At 45.2% G+C, this 21,890-nt stretch overlaps 1 protein-coding gene across 5 annotated transcripts in view; it reads left to right on the forward strand.

Annotated features, from left to right (window-relative positions):
• pcsk7 (proprotein convertase subtilisin/kexin type 7) overlaps positions 1-21,890 on the forward strand; it is a 237,485-nt gene that overhangs the window by 168,689 nt on the left and 46,906 nt on the right. For all 5 annotated transcript variants that reach the window (XM_041174191.1, XM_041174194.1, XM_041174193.1 and 2 more), the window contains 3 exons: positions 6,076-6,243; positions 10,344-10,451; positions 14,474-14,576. In XM_041174191.1, the coding sequence (XP_041030125.1) occupies positions 6,076-6,243; positions 10,344-10,451; positions 14,474-14,576 (379 nt within the window). The remainder of the gene's footprint in view (positions 1-6,075; positions 6,244-10,343; positions 10,452-14,473; positions 14,577-21,890) is intronic.

Here is a 21,890-nt window from a genome sequence, read left to right on the forward strand (position 1 = left end):
ATCTTGAGGGAAGTGAATGGTGGAGCTGAGATCCCAGGTGAGCATGAAGAATGCAACAGGGAAAACCCTTCACACCAACAACCAAACTATGCCTTGGTGCTTCTCTATCTCCCTGTTGGGAAGTGGCCAAGACACTGAATACTCCTAAAATACTCACTAACAAGCAAAATATTGCAGATGCTGGCTCTGAAGAAGAATGATATAGACTTGAAACGTCAACTCTGTTTCTCTCTCCACAGATGCACCCAGACCTGCTGAGCTTTTCCAGCATTTTCTGTTTTTATTACACTAAATACACCTGATTGCTTGACATTGGCTTGCTTCCTTTGCTGCTGCCCGTAATCAGAAATTAATTGAATTGTTGGCTGGGCTGTCTCCCTTCAAAATACTTATGCAAACAATTCTGACAGTTATGGGTGGTGGGTGGAGTGGGTGGGTGGGGGGGGTGGGGGGTGGGGGGGGGGGGGGGTTGCATTCGGGTGAAGAGACAAATTTATCATCTCCACTGGCTGACTCATCAAGGGATGTCCTTGGAAGGACAGTGGGTAATAGCTCAACATTCACGCCTACGATATGGAAGATCTTTTTGGTATTAAAATACTGAGCCTACAACTAAAAATTGATCCGACTCCATGCTGAGTGGGCCAGCTGGACACTGGGTCATCCAAATAGGATATTGCTTGGAAAGTCCACGAAAGCCTATTTCATACAAAAATGTCATACAAGCAAAGGAAGAGTAACACAAAAACAGAATTACCTGGAAAAACTCAGCAGGTCTGGCAGCTTCGGTGGAGAAGAAAAGAGTTGACGTTTCGAGTCCTCATGACCCTTCAACAGAACTAGGTGAATCCAAGGAAAGGGGTGAAATATAAGCTGGTTTAAGGGGGGGGGTGTTGGGTGGGGGGAGAGAAGTGGAGGGGGGTGGTGTGGTTGTAGGGACAAGCAAGCAGTGATAGAGGCAGATCATCAAAAGATGTCACAGAAAAGAACACATAGGTGTTGAAGTTGGTGATATCATCTAAACGAATGTGCTAATTAAGAATGGATGGTAGGGCACTCAAGGTATAGCTCTCGTGGGGTTGGGGGGAGCATAAAAGATTTAAAAATATTTAAAAATAATGGAAATAGGTGGGAAAAGAAAAATCTATATAATTTATTGGAAAAAACAAAAGAAAGGGGGAAGAAACAGAAAGTGGGTGGGGATGGAGGAGGGAGTTCAAGTTCTAAAGTTGTTGAATTCAATATTCAGTCCGGAAGGCTGTAAAGTGCCTAGTCGGAAGATGAGGTGCTGTTCCTCCAGTTTGCGTTGGGCTTCACTGGAACAATGCAGCAAGCCAAGGACTGACATGTGGGCAAGAGAGCAGGGTGGAGTGTTAAAATGGCAAGCGACAGGGAGGTTTGGGTCATTCTTGCGCACAGACCGCAGGTGTTCTGCAAAGTGGTCGCCCAGTTTACATTTGGTCTCTCCAATGTAGAGGAGACCGCATTGGGAGCAACGAATGCAATAGACTAAGTTGGGGGAAATGCAAGTGAAATGCTGCTTCACTTGAAAGGAGTGTTTGGGCCCTTGGACGGTGAGGAGAGAGGAAGTGAAGAGTCAGGTGTTTGCGTGGGCATGGGGTGGTGCCATAGGTGGGGGTTGAGGAGTAGGGGGTGATGGAGGAGTGGACCAGGGTGTCCCGGAGGGAATGATCCCTACGGAATGCCGACAGGGGGGGTGAAGGGAAGATGTGTTTGGTGGTGGCATCATGCTGGAGTTGGCGGAAATGGCAGAGGATGATCCTTTGAATGCGGAGGCTGGTGGGGTGATAAGTGAGGACAAGGGGGACCCTATCATGTTTCTGGGAGGGAGGAGAAGGCGTGAGGGCGGATGCGCTGGAGATGGGCCGGACACGGTTGAGGGCCCTGTCAACGACCGTGGGTGGAAAACCTCGGTTAAGGAAGAAGGAGGACATGTCAGAGGAACTGTTTTTGAAGGTAGCATCATCGGAACAGATACGATGGAGGCGAAGGAACTGAGAGAATGGGATGGAGTCCTTACAGGAAGCGGGGTGTGAGGAGCTGTAGTCGAGGTAGCTGTGGGAGTCGGTAGGCTTGTAATGGATATTGGTGGACAGTCTATCACCAGAGTTTGAGACAGAGTGGTCAAGGAAGGGAAGGGAAGTGTCAGAGATGGACCACATGAAAATGATGGAGGGGTGGAGATTGGAAGCAAAATTAATAAATCTTTCCAAGTCCCAACGAGAGCATGAAGCAGCACCGAAGTAATCATCGATGTACCGGAGAAAGAGTTGTGGAAGGGGGCCGGACTAGGACTGGAACAAGGAATGTTCCACATACCCCATAAAGAGATAAGCATAGCTGGGGCCCATGCGGGTACCCATAGCCACACCTTTTATTTGGAGGAAGTGGGAGGAGTTGAAGGAGAAATTGTTCAGCGTGAGAACAAGTTCAGCCAGACGGAGGAGAGTAGTGGTGGATGGGGATTGTTGGGGCCTCTGTTCGAGGAAGAAGCTAAGGGCCCTCAGACCATCCTGGTGGGGGATGGAGGTGTAGAGGGATTGGACGTCCATGGTGAAGAGTAAGCGGTTGGGGCCAGGGAACTGGAAATTGTTGATGTGACGTAAGGTGTCAGAGGAATCACGGATGTAGGTGGGAAGGGACTGGACAAGGGGAGAGAGAAGGGAGTCAAGATAACGAGAAATGAGTTCTGTGGGGCAGGAGCAAGCTGAGACGATCGGTCTACCGGGGCAGTTCTGTTTGTGGATTTTGGGTAGGAGATAGAAGCGGGCCGTCCGAGGTTGGGCGACTATCAGGTTGGAAGCTGTGGGAGGAAGATCCCCAGAGGAGATGAGGTCAGTGACGGTCCTGGAAACAATGGCTTGATGTTCAGTGGTGGGGTCATGGTCCAGGGAGAGGTAGGAGGAAGTGTCTGCGAGTTGTCACTCAGCCTCGCGAGGTAGAGGTCAGTGAGCCAGACAACAACAGCACCACCCTTGTCAGTGGGTTTGATGACAATGTCAGGGTTGGACCTGAGAGAACGGAGTGCAGTAAGTTCAGAGAGAGAGAGATTAGAATGGGTGAGAGGAGCAGAGAAATTGAGACGACTAATGTCACGCCGACAGTTCTCAATGAAAAGATCAAGAGAAGGTAAGAATCCAGAGGGAGGGGTCCAGGTGGAGGGAGAATATTGGAGGTGGGTAAAAGGATCCGTTGAACGGAGAGAGGACTCCTGCCCAAAGAAGTGAGCCCGGAGACGAAGACGGCGGAAGAAGAGTTCAGCATCGTGCTGAGTCTGAAATTCTTTGAGTTAAGGGTATGAAACTAAGTCCTTTGCTGAGCACTGAATGTTCAGCATCGGAGAGGGGAACGTCAGGGGGTATAGTGAATACACGGCTGGGGCTGGGATTGGAAGATGGGGTGGGGACGGAGGGACAGGCAGGGGTGGAGGGTCCTAGATGGGTGTTGGTGTCGATGAGTTGTTGGAGCTTGCGTTCCTTAGCCTTGAGAGAAAGAGAAAAAGTTTCTTGTTGAGGCGTCGGATGAGACGAAGAATAAAATGAAACTGGGGGCGTGCGCAGCTTTGAAAAAGGGTATGGCAGTGCTGCTGGAGGGAGAGGTCGAGTGTGTTCATATGGCGGCGAGTGTGGATCTCAGAATGTGACAGGAACAGCAGTCCAAGAAACGTTTTATGTCCATGGGAAAAGTAATCCCATTGTCCTCAGTGCACCATACACAAAGGGCGTTTGTTGTGGTACACATGTACCGCACTGTATTCTTGTTCTATGCCAGGTATTTCTAATGCTGACACCAAAGACCTTCATTCCCTTTACACCATATTATGACCTTGTACACAATATATAGTTGGCCAAGGTTGGATATAGTAAAGGAAAGCAGTTCCTGTTAGCTGGCGGTACAAGGACTAGGAGACACAGATCTAAGTTTTTGGGTAAGAGATGTGAGGAAGAACTTTTTACATAGCAAGTGGTAATGACCTGGAACTCGCTGCCTATGAGGGTGGCAAAAACAGAGACAATCAATGATTTCAAAAGGAAAATGGATTCGCACTTGAGATAAATAAACTTGCAGGACTACAGGGATAGAGTAGAGGAATAGGACTGACTGGGTGTACAGAGAGCCAGCATGGACTCAGGGGCCAAACGGCCTCCTTTTTTGCTGTAGCGGCTCTAATCTTATTACTGTCAATTACTCACTGGAAATGGCACAGGCTTTCCTAGTCTGTTATTAAATAAGACACGGTGCTTTGCTTCCTTTCCTAATAACGCTGAACTTGCAATGGTGTCTGTTACAGACAACTTTTCTAGATAAGGTTGAGCCCAATTGATAGAACCCTCACACGCTCACTTCCATGGTGATAGGACAAACAGAGATCCCCTTTGGAGTTAATACTCTTCTGCCTCTTAGACCTCAGAAAACCAAGAGTGATCGATAGATTCTCTTACACAGTTGAACCAAACTATCAAATTCAAGTAATGAAGTGTATTCAACACGAGGTTATAACCTCAGTAATCTGTAGGCAATTCATCAAAGGCTTTTTAAATACTTTAAATGGAGGTGGGGAATGGTAAGAGGGAGATAAATGAAGGTCATAGAGTAAGATTATCATCTTAAACATTAAGCGTGGAACACAGATCCTTCCTTATTTCCTAATTCTCATCAGTTAATAAATTTTGCCTTTCTGTGCATTACTGCCATGAAGCATATTGTTTATTCTAGTTACCCGTTGAAGGGTCAGCTTTTTGTGTGTATTAACCCGAGTAAGGGCTAATGAAGGCAATCACAAAGTTGAGACCTCTGGCACAAGCCCTGAAGGAGGGTGGAATATGAAGCTTGGATGCTATATATCGTAAAACAATTCCTGTTTGCCAACTATTCAGTCTTATTAGTGAATTTAATAGATCAAACTGTGCTGTATCGAAAGAGGATGTAGAACTTGTACTACAAAGATGCTAAAACAAGGATTCCATTAAGAGTAAAAAGGAAGAGGAGAAAGGCTTGCATTTATATAGCATCTGTCACAACCTCAGTCCCAAAGTGCCTTACAGCCATTGAAGTGCTTTTGAAGCTTAGTCACTATTGTAATGGTGGAAAACACAGCAGCCAATTTGTGAGTAGCAAACTCCCACAACAGCAATACGATGATGACTAGTTAATGTTCTTTTGTTTATTGAGAGATAAATATTGTCCAAGATACTAGGAATAGCTTTGAAATAGTGCCATGGAGTCTTTTTATATCCACCTGAGAGGGCAGACTTAAAGTCTCATTCGAAAGCCAGCACTCCCTCAGTACTGCACTGGAATATCAGCCATGAATTTTGTGCTCAAGCCCTGAAGTGGGATTGGATCCCACAACCTTGTGACTCAGAGGCAGGTGTGCTACTAATTGAGCCACAACTGACACTTAGAATGTAGGAACGTGTCGACTTTTGGGACTAGAAATTATATTGTGTTTTAGGAGTTTGAATAAATTAAAGAAGTAGCACTGTACTAGAAAAGTCTTTTCACTTCTGCATTTGATCACTTCCAAACTTGACAGGGCTAATGTTTCTGTTCCCTTATGGTGAAGGTGATAGAAAACTGTGCGGTTGCAACTCAAGTTGCCAGTGGATAGTAATCCACAGCAAAGAGGTGCTTATGACACAAACTTGACAGTCTGCCATGCAGCAAAAGAATGGTTGGTGCAGGAAGTGGAACGGCCCATTGCATTAGGCTGGGTCTGTTTTTGGCACCTGCCAGATTGTGACCGGGTGTCACTGGCAATAAAGTTATGAACATATCCTGCTTACTGGGCACTAACTCCACACTGACAGGCATCCTGAAATGCTCAGATAACTGGTGTCACACCCAGAGGGACAGGATAAAAGACCTGAGATAGACAATACTAAATGACAGCAAAGACGACCTTGGCAAATTTAAACTTGATGCAGCCCAACACTCTCCCTGCACCCACCCTACCCACCTACCTGGCTTTTCATTTATCAACCCAAGTCTCTCTCAGATGCAACATCAATTAATCCTTTCTTCCCTTCCTTTCTTGCTGTTGTAACTATTCAGGTGACCTCTGACTGGGATATGCAAGAGGGGACCGGCTGTACAGAGGGCCACACGGGGACCTCGGCTGCTGCACCACTTGCTGCAGGAATGATTGCACTGATGCTTCAGGTTCGCCCGTGTCTGACTTGGAGGGACGTTCAGCACATCATTGTCTTCACATCTACACGGGTAAGAGCAGAGCGAAACTGAACGAAGTGTCATCTTTACATAGTGTATAGACTTTCTCAATGCAGATACAGGCCATTTGGCCCAACAGGTCCATCCTGTTGTTTACGCTCCAAGATTCCTCCACCATCTAACTCTATCAGTATTCCTTTTTCCCTCTTAAGCTTATCTAGCTTCCCCTTAAATGCATTTATACTGTCCATTCAACTACTTCCTGCTGTAGCAAGTTCCACATTCTCACCACTCTGGCAAAGGTGTTTCTCCTGAATTCCCTATTGGATTTAGTAGTGACTATCTTATATTTATGGCACTGAGTTCTGTCTTCCCTGCAAATTTCAGCAACATCTTTCCATCTACCCTATTAAATCATTTCATAACCTTAAAGACCTCTATCGGGTCACCTTTCAGTCTTCAGTTTTCTAGAGAAAAGAAATCAATCTTCTTCTATCTTTCCTGATGGCTATAACCTCTCAGTTCAGGTATCATCCTAACTAATCTTTATTGAACCTTCTAACTTCTCGTAAAGATCTATGCTGTGTTCTGCCTTAGTTTAAGAACAAAGTTCTAATATTCTAATTCCCCACCTCTTGAGGCCTGGTTGAAGTCTGTCAGTATTGCCTACTGAAATGATCTTTGATCAGCTAGTAAATGAGCCATGTAGCATCGTACTGACCTATACTGATCAGGAGGGGTCGGGTTCAGTGTCTGGCTTGTGTTGATTTAACTAATCAAAGCTTGGGCCGCACTTGAAGTCTCTCAGCCCTTTGGGTGCCAGTCATGGATCGGCAGTAGCACTCTTGACTCTGAGTGAGACTGCTGTGGATTCAAGTCCCACTCTGAAGGTGACAATTGCACAGCATAATGTAGACATGTTTAGAGCATTGGATGCTGTGCTGCTTAGATCCATTATATTCCATAGCACCATTTCATGGGATGAAGTTAGTAAGCACGTAGAACAATATGAGCTAATCAGTGACAGCATGGATTTATGATGGGCAGATTGTGCTCCATTAATATAACTGATATTTCAGGAAATTGTAGAATGTACACATAAAGGCAAAGGGCTGCATGTATCGGATTTAAATGTATGTGGGTTTTTCAGTAAACATTTGATAAGATGCCACAGAAAAGATTTGTGACCGTTTCTCTCTCTTGCTCTTCATCACCCCTCCCCCACCTCATCATCTTTCAATTATACAGGACAGGATCACAAGATGTCTTCCTTTTTTTCTTTATATAGGCCCAGGTTTTGCAGTTGCAATGTCAGCATTCACCAGCATTACTCCTCTGAAACTGATAGCAGCTTATGGAGCCCACACACACACGCAGTTAAGTGCAGAACTCCGGGAATTGCTATCAGTGATTCTTTGCTCTGCAGAGATGCACTGTTGAGGTCATCCCAGGTTCCAATCAATGGGAAATCATTGCATTGTGAGAACTTCCACTCTTGGTAGTGCTGGAAAACCTCTTGAAAAAGTTACACCTTGCTGAATGAGATGTAACTGGGTTTTTAACAGTATTTCATTTGGTTACTGCTGAACAACCATACTAGCCCTTGAAGAGCAATTTTATAGTTGTTGAATGTACATTTCTCCTTTATGATAGGAAATTCCACACACTTCTTTCAAATAATAAAAATTATTTTTAAAGTTTATGATATTTTAACTTCACCCTTAATCCCATGGGTATAACCCAATCTTTCATTTTGCTATCTGTAAAACTTAAAAATTATAAGTGAAGGGTTTCCATGGTTTACACTTCCTGGTTTGCTTCAGTGTGATTGGGTGTTCACCCTGCTTGATGACATCACTGCTGTTGCATGCCTGGTGATGCCATTAATTTGGCACCAGATTCAAACTGACATCGAGAAAGGGGAATCCCACATCACAGAGATTACTGGATCTTTGTGGGTAGCTTTCTTCGAAGTCAGCTGCAAGCACCATTATTTTGTCACTGTCCGCAAACTCTATCACTGTGTATTCCATTTTGTCCTTGTTTTCCCTCCTCGCTAAATTCCCCACAGGTTTTAACTTCCTCCAAATCCTTCAAAACTAGTGATTTTATTTTTTAATCCTGCTTCAGTTCCTGAATATGTTTCGGACGTTCCAAATGAGCAACATTTACTGGAAATTATAGGTGGAAAATCCAAAGGAAACTTGGCTCTTGGGGACGTTGTGGCTAATATAATTTGAGGAAACTCCATTACCTCAGGATATGGTTTCGTAACTTGCCTTTTAGATTTTATCATTGATACCGAAAATGAATTCACATCAAGATTGATTGTGTATGTGTCAGCACAAAGATTTTCAACATGTTTGTTCGACTGGCCATGTCTGGGTATACTAAAATTCAACAGGAACATGAATATTGCTGAAAAAGACATATTTTGTCAAAGCTTTTTGTCTTGCACTCATCAGGACAATTCACAAGAAAGTGCCAATGTCAGGGGAAACAACAATTTATACTGTATGAGACGAGAGTGCTGATTGGTTGGCAAGTGTACTCTGATTGGTAGAGTCATTGCCATGGGGAATGCACCAGTTGATGGTGACTGATAGGAAAGTACCAAGCATTGTTTGAATTTTAAACTAGATAGCTTGATTCTGATTGGTCAAGGCATTGCCCTGGGGAATGAACTAGTGAATGGGTGTTACTTATTTTGATTAGCTGAAACAGGCACGATGTGTGTACACACAAATGCACCATACTACAAGCCCAACTAACAATCTTAGATTTGTGGTCAGCCTAATTCTTAGCACACTGAGGATTGTTTAGCAAATGTTGTCCAATCGCAGAGTCACACCTCATGTTGAACACTGCTTTGAGTTTTGCAAGCATGGGATGGTTGGGTACGGTCTGTGTTTGCCCATTGTGAACAGTGGAAGGGATACGCTATTTGATATGATCCACCAGTCTTTGGGACGTATGGTCTATATACCTAGCATCACAATGGCACTGAAATTCATACATTAAAAATTGGTTGTTTCCCCTGACATCAGCAGTTTCTTATGAATTGTCCTAATGAGCGCAAGGTGAAAAGCTTCAACAAAAAATCTTTTTTTTTTCAGCAATACTCAAGTTCTGTACTAACAAATGGCTAAAATGAAACTTATGTTGTACCTTTCACGATCTCGTTGTTATAAGGATGCCAAGCCAATTGGCAAAGTATGAGTCTAGACATAAATCCTTTTCTTGAGGTTTATTTACAGAATGCAGCATTACATATCTCTGCCTTCTACCAACCAACCAAATGTCCCAGCAGCCTCTTTTTAAGTTCTTTATTCAGTTTAGACAGGGTAACTCTTTCGTGTACAAACACGTTTCCATCTGTTCCTATTCAGATGAAGTTACATTGTTTCATAGTTTGCCATTGTGAGATTTGAACTCTTGATCTTGGGGTTACAAACCCAGTACCATAACCACTTGGCTATTTAGGCCAAGCCTAAAGTTATAGTGTTTCATAGTTTGCCATTGTGAGATTTGAACTCTTGATCTTGGGTTTACAAACCCAGTACCATAACCACTTGGCTATTTAGGCCAAGTCTCAGCCTCTTTTTAAATGTACTCAAGATACTTGAACAATCAATACCCTCCACCTGTTTATCCTTAACCTGAACAGTACAATTAACATGGCATTAACTCTGGCTATAAACCACTTTGGGACTTCCAATGAATTACCTTTTAAGTGTAGTCACTGTTGTAACTCCGCACCCATTCTGAACATAGCTCCATGTACAGCAATGACCAGAGAAACTATTGATCTAGGGGAAACCATTGGCCAGGACTTAGCAGAGAGTTTCCTTGCTCTTCTTCAAAGTTGTGCATTCTGTTCTGATGAGAAGGGATTTGGGGCCTTGGTTTAAAGTCTCATCTGAAATTCAGCACCTTCAACAGTGCAGCATTCCTTCAGTATCACATTGGGACTTGGACCCACAATCTTCTAATTCAGAGGCAAGTGGGCTGCCCACTGAGTCACAGTTAGCACCCATTAATGGGATTGGATATTGTACATGGGGTGGAGAGGATCAGAACTGCTGAGGAGTGGAAAGTGGGTCTTAATCCACTTGTCGCAACATAGCTTTTATTATTGTTTTTTTCTTTAGTTTGATGACCGCATCGCTGGTTGGCAAGTGAATGGTGCCGGATTCAGCCATAGTCACCAGCATGGTTTCGGGTTGCTTAATGCCTGGCGGATGGTTAATGCTGCAAAGGTACGTAGTTGTGGTGACTTACTAATCCCCAGTGAGCGGTATTCAGTAGGCTCAGTGTGAACAAGAGTCAGTCATTGTTCTTGCTGCTGATTGATGTAAGCACATCCTAGATTTAATGGTTTTATCACTGTTAATAGTTTTGCTTCCTCATGCTGCTGTGTTCAGGAATGTTTTGGGTCCAGTTTCCTGATAATGTAATCAATGCAAACTGTTAAAACAATATCATATCTTTCTTTTAAAAAAAATATAATATTTTAAAGCTATTTTTCTTGAACAGCAGTCCTGAATGTGAGACTTCCTGTTAAACATTGATAAATCATGGGAGCCTGAGAAAATGGCCTGAGTAAAGGAATCTCCGCATGCACTGCATCTGTTCCAGGCGGTACTGCTTGCATTTCTTCTTCTTCTTGGGTTGTCTGCCCAAAGGCAGGTCTGACCCACAGCGCCAAGACCTCCACCACAGATGGGGCAAGGAGATAGGTCCCAAATCCACCCCAGCTGGAACAAGGATCGAACCCCATGGACCAATCTGATGCACAGTAGTTGTCCAGCCTACTGAGCCAACCAGCACCCCTAATGAGTCCAACCTGCTGTGTCAATATGGACTTTTCCATGCATCCTGTAGTGATAGCAGAGGCTTCAATTTCTTTCCACCACCTGGAATCACCAGCCAATAAAATTTGTCTCACCTTTTGGCTTTGAGGCTACACATCACATGGAAAGAAATACACCAGTGGCTTATATTAGCAGGATATGAATGCATCTTCCTTGAGCATTAAGTTCTGGAGTGGGACTTGAACCTAGAGCTTCTGGGCTCAGAGGCAGGGAAATTATCACTGCACCACAAGACCTCTTGCTAAACAGCCAGTTAAGTTTGTCACTCTTTTTAGCTTTGCGGCTATACATTTGTCCTTGTATGGTCCTAAGGAGAGAAGGGGAAGAAATGGAAAATGGCAGCCAACGTTCTAGCTGAATTACTGGTCTTTCGCACTTCTAATACAGGCTCTGTAAGATGTTCCTTCTGTGCTGTGCCTGATGGAGATCAACAGTTGAGTAGCTGGAACTGACTCCAAATTGAATCACCATAAAGCACAGTATGAGTTCCTGCAGAAAACAACCACACGCACATTAAGAAACTACCAACTCCATGATATCCAGCCTTGCAACAAGATGGGCCTCCCCCCAAGCACTCCTCACTTAACAGACTTGTGGCAGCAGCATGTTACAGTTCACTCAGGGAGTCTGAGTAGTTGTGTAACATGCACTATTTACATGCATGTTGCAACATGGAGCTTACGGATAGTTTTCTTTCCATTGCATTGCTGACCAGGAATCTCTGCCTTTCTTACTGTGTGTTGGAAAGACTTGTAGGTCAATGTTCAACCTGTTTGGCTGCATTACAAACATGTCTTCCTTGGTCATCAAGTCCTGGGGTGGGACTTGAACCTGGAGCTTCTGTCTTAGAGGCAGGGACGCTACCCATTACGCCACAAGATCTACAATGCACATGTACTCAGCTGTTTAAATTGTTCCCATCTTAGGAGGATCTTTGTATACCATGTTCCCATATAGGAACTGGAGCAGGCCATTCAGCCCCTTGTGATTGTCCCACCAATCAATTAGATCTTGGCTGATCTGTACCTCCATTTACCCACTGTTGCTCCATATTCCTTGATCCCCTTAGCTAATGAAATTCTGTCTTGACCTCAGTCTTAGAAATCTCAATTACTCAAGCATCCACAGCTTTTTAGGGGAGAAAAATTCCAAATTTCCACAATCCTTTTGTTAAAAAGTATTTCTAATTTCATCCCTGAATGGTTTCCTTCTGATATTAAGACTGTGCCCCTCGATTCCTCCAGCAACTTCTCTGTATCTAGTCTCTTTGAGCCCTTTTGTCATTGGATTGCACCACAAAATTCTAAACACAGGGGAATCCAAAGCCAGGTATGCACGATGTTCTCATGATTTAATACTCTTCACCCCATATCATCCTGGTGAATCTGTACTTCACCTCCTCCAAGTTCAATATATTGTTCCTGAGGTCCAGTGTTGCAAACATGAACACAGTCACTGCAGATGGTGTCTTACCAGCGTTTTGTACAAATCAAGTATAACTCCCTCCCATTTGTGTTCCAGTTCCCTAGAGGTCCATGGTCAACATTTCATTAGCCTTTTGATGCTTTTTGGTACCTGTACACCAGGTTTTAGTGATTCGTGTACCTGAACTCCCAAACCTCTCTGCTGGCTCCACAGTTTTATACACTTTGGGTAAATGCTGAGCTCTGTATAATGTTACAACCCAGTTGTAATGTGGATCATGGGAGACTGTCCCTCCTTATTTGCAAGAAATGTTGCTGCCATCCAACGCCATTTATGTCAGTTTACATCGACCCTGCAAGCCAACCGGTTTGTACAGGTAGCTGATAATGGAGGTGAATCATGCTTCTAACATTAAATACTCTCCTGTATTATCAAAAGCACCTTTCAAGTCATGTTGCTTAGAATTATGTTGAACCATAGCATGAGGACAGGCCTTTCAGCTGCACATGGAAACTAGAACCAACTAGAACCACATTTCAACAGAGGAAATGGAGGAAACAACAAGGAATGGAGGCAGGTAAAAAAAAATCACCCTGAAGATAATTTGCTGGTTGTTCAAGTTGTTCTCAAGATGTGGCTGATACTGGTAAGCTCGCACTCATTTCACTGAGTAGGCCGTAGTTGAGTAATTGAATTTATAACTGAGTAACTAGCTAAGGCACTTAAGAGGATATTAAGAATCGAACAATAATGTAGGACTGGATGCCTGAATGGATACATGCCTGAGTGCCATTACTGGACCATTTCGATTTCTACAGCAGTTCACAAGTTTTCATGGTCACAATTTTTTGTGGAGTGATCCCACAAATTTCCAAATGCAATTTCGCAACTTGCTCCAGTGCGACCTGAATGCAGGACATCTCGATCCTCTGTCCAGCACCATGCTTACTACGCTTTCATCTTTGATATGAGCAGAAGGGATTGTCTCATAGTATCATGTTAAAGCAGTTAGAGTGTGCTTGCAGTAGGCATCCTGTTCGAGGTCTGCCTGATTCCACACAGTGAGCTGTGATTTGGTGCCCGTGGGATGCTTCTGATCAAAGGCCACTGTACATGACGGCAGAACCAACATTGTAAGGTAAATGAGAATGAAGCTACTGCCTCTGGAGGTGCCGAAACTCGTCTAAAGGACTGCTGTTTGAAAATCTCATCAGCCTCTGGGGCTGCTTTCCTATGGGAGGATGTGGATTGCATGGGGTGAGGGTGCAGACTGGAAATGCAGGTGGAGCCAAGGCAATTTACAGCCAGCTAAACAAAAATGCTGTGTGTGGGGGAGGTGGTGGTATTGTCACTAGACTAGTATTCCAGAGACCCCGGGTAATGCTATGGGGAGCTGGGTTTGAATCCCACCATGGCAGATAGTGAAATTTGAATTTAATTTATTTTTTTAAAATCTGGAATTAAAAGTCTGATGATGACCATGAAACCATTGTCGAATGTTGTAAAAACCCATCTGGTTCACTAATGCCCTTTAGGGAAGGAAATCTGCTGTCCTTACCTGGTCTGGCCACATGTGGCTCCAGACCCACAGCAATGTGGTTGGCTCTTAAATACCCTCTAAACAAGGGATGGGCAATAAATGGTGGCCTAGCCAGTGATGTTCACATAACATGAACGAATAATTAAAAAAAACTTTTACAGGATCTGTGATATTTTAACTGAACTTCTCTCCACGCTTTTCCATTATTTTGTATAGTTATTTTATTTTCACCTGTGTATAAAATTGCTGTGATCATTTGAAATTTGTCATTCTTGTGTTTGTCCAGATGAGTTGTAAGATGAAAATCTTCATCAACATTCCTCCCTTTTCAGCAATATTCATTATTTTTCTGCTAGGCTGCTGTACAGGTGTATAATAATCTCAAAACATATCTGGCGATCAACTGGTTATTATTTCAATATGTGTTCTTCTCCCAATCCAGGTCTGGGAATCTGTGCCGTTCCTCAGCTCTTACACTAGTCCTCTTGAGGAAGAGGCCAAGTTCATTCCCTTTCACCCCAACAAGCTGGAAATTTCATGGAATGGTAAGTAGGTTAATGGGCAGTTTGAACAGTAAGGAATTGAGCACGAAGACTCCGATCAAGGCCACTTAATTCCATCTCTATAACGCTGCCTGCTTCCACCTCCATCTCCTACATTGCCACTGAAACCTGTGTCCATACTTTTGTCACCTTAAGGTGCAGTTTCTCCAATATTCTCCTTGTTGGGCTCCTAGGCTCCATAAACTCCCAACACATTCAAAACACAATCGCCCGTCTTGTTGAATGCTCAATCTTGCAAGTCCATGACAGTTATCCCTACCAAACTACACTTGTTCCCAACCTGCCATTGTAGTGAATTTCAAATCTTGGCCATCTTCTTTAAGACCCTCCATGATTCGCTTTGCCCCACCTCTGCAATCTTTTCTGGCCTCTGCGCTCTTTCCACATCCACTAGCCTTCTGACTCTAGCCTTTAACACATTCCCACTTTCTTTGTCCCACCAATAGTCGCAAAGCCTTCAGCCACATTGGCGCTTGTTCTCTGGAACTTCCTCTCCGCAGCTCACTGTTTCCTTACTACTCTCAACTTTTTAAAAACCTCTTCCGAACTTAAGATTTTCAATCCAGCTTTCCTCATTTCTTCCTTGCTGGCTTAGTGTTCACTTTCATACACTCATTTGTGAAATGCCTTGTGCTGTATTTTGTATTATATTTCAGTGTCCTAGTTTTCTGGAATTAGATCGTATTTTTTTACATAATTAAGGTGTCAGCCTTGGCTTTTTGGCTGCACTCCCACCTTCAACTCAGGAGGTCATGAGTTCAAGGCCCACTCTAGGACTTGAGCAAGTAATCCGAGTTGACCGTTTAGTGCAGCACTGAGGGAGGTGCAGTCTGTCAAATGAGACATTAAACCGAGGGCCCATATGTACTCTCTGTCAATGGTATGTTAATATTGTTAGGTAATACAGGTGAAGCGTGTTGTTTAATTAAGTACTGTGAGCACATATAAATAGGGGACATGTATGCCTCTCCTCCATGGCTATGTTCACAGCCTAGTAGCTCTGACAGGTGGCACGCAGTGTCCACTGGTACACGAGAGGTCTTCTGCAATCGGAGGTCTCCCCGAGGACGGGGATGCATCATCACCCCAGGAAATGATGTTTTTGTTTAATTAGTTAAGTTTCCTTTGACGTTTTGATTTTTGTTACAGTGCCCCAACAGGAGCTGTCACTCCCCCTTGTTTATTGATTTTTGTTTAATTTATTGAGTTTGTTTTACTAAAGAGTATAAATAGGGGACAAGGCCTGTCCTCTGGTTGGTAGCACTCTCACCTCTGGGTCAGTAAGTCATAAGTTTGAGCCCCAGTCCAGAGGCTTATGTATAAATAGGGGATAGCTGGGACACAGGGCTGAGTGAGAGGAGAGCTGTGAGACTGAACAAAGTCAATAAACTCTCCCTATAAATAAAAGCTCTGTGTCTTGGTTTCTGCTTCACTAACTTGCTCGGATCCCATTAACACTCTCAAGTGATTGTAAAAAACCTCATGGCACAATTCAAAGGAGAACAGCTAAGTATTCCTCAGTACCTTGGCTGATATTTATTCCTAAATCAACATCACTTTCAGAAAAAATTGTCTTGCTGGTTATGCTGCAAATTGGCTGCCGTGTTTCTTACAACAGTGACTACACTTCAAAAGTACTTCATTGGCTGTAAAGCGCTTTGGGACATCCTGATGTCATGAAAGGCGTTACAGAAATACCAGTTCTATATTTCTTTTTCATTTTAAGATGTGCCATCTGTTTTAATTCAGTCCTGGTCAACGTTTGAGTTTTTTCCCGCTCGAGCTCTACAATTCACCTCAGTGTTCCTCCCGCTTTCTTTTCCTCCCCCAAAGCAACATCACTGAGATCAGTTTACAAATCAGTTGTCAGGCAGACAGTTGTTTTTGGATTGGATTGATTTCTGAGGTGGTAAAAAGAGACGAACTGTTAGGGAGTACAGTTTCCCTGGGTCTCTCCTGTGACCTTCTCCTCTGCAGTCCCTCTTATACAGGCTGAAGGAAGCCACCATGTAAACTCAATGGCAGAAGAATTGACTTTCTAAAGTTTTAACTAATGTGTACTTCATAAGCTGTCCTTTGTTAACATCACCTGATGTCTGGGAATACTTTGAACAAATCCTTCCTACTGCAGCCTGCATTCTTTGGATAACTATTGTTGAGTAATTTCTGTGGTTCACGGGTATGAATCATAGATGTTCGTCCATCATTCTGTCATCACTGGCAACAGCCACCAGCGTTTTTGTAACAATTTCTAAAGAACGTTTGAAATTGAAGCACATGTTTCCAGTTTATTTAGCATCCCTGACATTCTCTCTGTCTGAACCTTTTAATTCTTCTGAACCCAGTAATTATTTTTACAAAGTGGGTTTAACAAATAGCAAATGACATAGCTCCATTTCTGTCTGTCTGTGTCTCTCCCTCTCTCTCTCACGAACACACGCACGCACACACACACGAACACATGCACGCACACACACACGCACACATACATGCACACACACACATGCGCATACACACACACACGCACTTACACACACACACGCACTTACACACACATGCACATGCACACAGATATTAATACACACGTGCGCACACTCAGACACTAACCACACATGTGCGCACACTCAGACACTAACCACACACGTGCGCACACTCAGACACTAACCACACACGTGTGCGCACTCAGACACTAACCACACACATGCGCACACTCAGACACTAACCACACGCGTGCGCACATGCAGACACTAACCACACGCGTGCACACACTCAGACACTAACCACACACGTGCACACACACACAGATACTAACCACACGTGCATGCACACAGACATTAACACACACACTTACGCACTCGCACAGAGACATTAACACGCACACAGACAGGCAGCATCTGACACACACTCTTTCCCACTCATTCTCTGTCTCACACTCACCCTCTGTCAATTTTAAACTCCTCCCTCCACCTGAATACAATGGTGCATGGGCCACAGTGTCATACTCGCCAGAGGAAGCTGGTGGGATGCAGCAGCCCGTAAGCTGTATTTTTTATTCTTATGAGGATTTATTGGTCCAGGAGTGGCATAGTTTCCGCTGACCTCAGGTAGGATGTCATTGTCAGGTACTAAAATGAGACCTAGCAGTTAACATTGACTTTGCTTCCTTCTTATCTTCTGAGTAAGTCCAGGTGCTTCAAGCCTCTCAGACAATGAATCCTGCCAAACAAAAACAGAATTACCTAGAAAAACTCAGCAGGTCTGGCAGCATCGGCGGAGAAGAAAAGAATTAACGTTTCGAGTCCTCATGACCCTTCGACAGAACTAAGTAGAAGTAGGAAAGGAGTGAAATATAAGCTGGTTTAAGGTGTGTGTGTGTGTGTGTGTGGGGGGAGAGGTGGGTTGGGTGGGGGGAGAGAAGTGGAGGGGGGGTGTGGTTGTAGGGACAAGCAAGCAGTGATAGAAGCCGATCATCAAAAGATGTCACAGACAAGAACACATAGGTGTCGAAGTTGGTGACATTATCTAAACGAATGTGCTAATTAAGAATGGACTGTAGGGCACTCAAGGTATAGCTCTAGTGAGGGCGGGGGGAGCATAAAAGATTTTAAAATATTTAAAAATAATGGAAATAGGTGGGAAAAAGAAAAATCTATATAATTTATTGGAAAAAAAACAAAAGGAAGGGGGAAGAAACAGAAAGAGGGTGGGGATGGAGGAGGGAGGTCAAGACCTAAAGTTGTTGAATTCAGTATTCAGTCCGGAAGGCTGTAATGTGCCTAGTCGGAAGATGAGGTGCTGTTCCTCCAGTTTGCGTTGGACTTCACTGGAACAATGCAGCAAGCCAAGGACAGACATGTGGGCAAGAGAGCAGGGTGGAGTGTTGAAATGGCAAGCGACAAGGAGGTTTGGGTCATTCTTGTGGACAGACCGCAGGTGTTCTGCAAAGCGGTCGCCCAGTTTACGTTTGGTCTCTCCAATGTAGAGGAGACCGCATTGGGCGCAACGAATGCAGTAGACAAAGTTGGGGGAAATGCAAGTGAAATGCTGCTTCACTTGAAAGGAGTGTTTGGGCCCTTGGACGGTGAGGAGAGGGGAAGTGAAGGGGCAGTTGTTACATCTTTTGCGTGGGCATGGGGTGGTGCCATAGGTGGGGGTTGAGGAGTAGGGGGTGATGGAGGAGTGGACCAGGGTGTCCCGGAGGGAGCGATCCCTACGGAATGCCGATAGGGGGGGTGAAGGGAAGATGTGTTTGGTGGTGGCATCATGCTGGAGTTGGCGGAAATGGTGGAGGATGATCCTTTGAATGCGGAGGCTGGTAAGGTGATAAGTGAGGACAAGGGGGACCCTATCATGTTTCTGGGAGGGAGGAGAAGGCGTGAGGGCGGATGCGCTGGAGATGGGCCGGACACGGTTGAGGGCCCTGTCAACGACCGTGGGTGGAAAACACATACCTCATAAAGAGGGCATTCCTTGTTCCAGTCCTACTCCGGCCCCCTTCCACAACTCTTTCTCCAGTACATCGATGATTACTTCGGTGCTGCTTCATGCTCTCGTTGGGACTTGGAAAAATTTATTAATTTTGCTTCCAATCTCCACCCCTCCATCATTTTCACGTGGTCCATCTCTGACACTTCCCTTCCCTTCCTTGACCTCGCTGTCTCAATCTCTGGTGATGGACTGTCGACCAATATCCGTTACAAGCCTACCAACTCCCACAGCTACCTTGACTACAGCTCCTCACACCCCACTTCCTGTAAGGACTCCATCCCATTCTCTCAACTCCTTCTCCTCCGTCACATCTGTTCCGATGATGCTACCATCAAAAACAGTTCCTCTGACATGTCCTCCTTCTTCCTTAACCGAGGTCTTCCACCCACGGTCGTTGACAGGGCCCTCAACCGTGTCCGACCCTCACGTCTTCTCCTCCCTCCCAGAAACATGATAGAGTCCCCCTTGTCCTCACTTATCACCCCACCAGCCTCCGCATTCAAAGGATCATCCTCCGCCATTTCCGCCAACTCCAGCATGATGCCACTACCAAATACATCTTCCCTTCACCCCCCCTATCGGCATTCCATAGGGATCGTTCCCACTGGGACACCCTGGTCCATTCCTCCATCACCCCCTACTCCTCAACCCCCACCTATGGCACCACCCCATGCCCACGCAAAAGCTGTAACAACTGCCCCTTCACTTCCTCTCTCCTCACCGTCCAAGGGCCCAAACACTCCTTTCAAGTGAAGCAACATTTCACTTGCATTTCCCCCAACTTAGTCTACTGCATTCGTTGCTCCCAATGCGGTCTCCTCTACATTGGAGAGACCAAATGTAAACTGGGCGACCGCTTTGCAGAACACCTGCGGTCTGTTCGCAAGAATGACCCAAACCTCCCTGTCGCTTGCCATTTCAACACTCCACCCTGCTCTCTTGCCCACATGTCTGTCCTTGGCTTGCTGCATTGTTCCAGTGAAGCCCAACGCAAACTGGAGGAACAACACTTCAGCTTCTGACTAGGCACTTTACAGCCTTCCGGACTGAATACTGAATTCAACAACTTTAGGTCTTGAGCTCCCTCCTCCATCCCCACCCCCTTTCTGTTTCTTCCCCCTTCCTTTTGTTTTTTTTCCAATAAATTATATAGATTTTTCTTTTTCCCACCTATTTCCATTATTTTTAAATATTTTAAAATCTTTTATGCTCCCCCCACCCCCACTAGAGCTATACCTTGAGTGCCCTACCATCCATTCTTAATTAGCACATTCGTTTAGGTAATCTCACCAACTTCAACACCTATGTGTTCTTTTGTTCTGTTGTCTGTGACATCTTTTGATGATCTGCTTCTATCACTGCTTGCTTGTCCCTACAACCACACCACCACCCCCTCCACTTCTCCGCCACACCCCACCCCCCCACACACACACACACACACACACACACACACACACACACACCTTAAACCAGCTTATATTTCACTCCTTTCCTATTTCTACTTAGTTCTGTTGAAGGGTCATGAGGACTCGAAACGTCAACTCTTTTCTTCTCCGCCGATGCTGCCAGAGCTGCTGAGTTTTTCCAGGTAATTCTGTTTTTGTTTGGATTTCCAGCATCCGCAGCTTTTTGTTTTTATCTCAATGAATCCTGCCATCCTGTTAATCTCTGTCACAGTCTCTCCCACACCAATCTCCTGTCACAGTCTCTCCCACACACCAATCTCCTGTCACAGTCTCCCCCACACACCAGTCTTCTGTCACAGTCTCCCCCACACACCAGTCTTCTGTCACAGTCTCCGCCACACACCAGTCTCCTGTCACAGTCTCTCCCACATACCAATCTCCTGTCACAGTCTCTCCCACACACCAATCTCCTGGTACCGTCTCTCCCACACACCAATCTCCTGGCACAGTCTCTCCCACACACCAATCTCCTGGAACAGTCTCCCCCACACACCAGTCTCCTGTCACAGTCTCTCCCACACACCAATCTCCTGGCACCGTCTCTCCCACACACCAATCTCCTGGCACCGTCTCTCCCACACACCAATCTCCTGGCACCGTCTCTCCCACACACCAATCTCCTGGCACCGTCTCTCCCACACACCAATCTCCTGGCACCGTCTCTCCCACACACCAATCTCCTGGCACCGTCTCTCCCACACACCAATCTCCTGGCACCGTCTCTCCCACACACCAATCTCCTGGCACCGTCTCTCCCACACACCAATCTCCTGTCACAGTCTCTCCCACACACCAATCTCCTGGCACAGTCTCTCCCACAAACCAATCTCTTGGCACAGTCTCTCCCACACACCAGTCTCCTGTCACAGTCTCTCCCACACACCAATCTCCTGGCACAGTCTCTCCCACACACCAATCTCCTGGCACAGTCTCTCCCACACACCAATCTCCTGGCACAGTCTCTCCCACACACCAATCTCCTGGCACAGTCTCTCCCACACACCAATCTCCTGGCACAGTCTCTCCCACACACCAATCTCCTGGCACAGTCTCTCCCACACACCAATCTCCTGGCACCGTCTCTCCCACACACCAATCTCCTGGCACCGTCTCTCCCACACACCAATCTCCTGGCACAGTCTCTCCCACACACCAATCTCTTGGCACAGTCCCTCCCACACACCAGTCTCATGTCACAGTCTCTCCCACACACCAATCTCCTGGCACAGTCTCTCTTACACATCATTCTCTCTTCTCTCACTAACTTGCCCTATATTCATTTCTCTCTGTCATGCCCTCTCTCCATCTCTGACTAATTTTCTCGCCATCTCACTGCCTCACT

Source organism: Carcharodon carcharias, chromosome 25 (genome assembly GCF_017639515.1).
Source record: "Carcharodon carcharias isolate sCarCar2 chromosome 25, sCarCar2.pri, whole genome shotgun sequence".
NCBI classification, from domain to species: Eukaryota; Metazoa; Chordata; class Chondrichthyes; order Lamniformes; family Lamnidae; genus Carcharodon; species Carcharodon carcharias.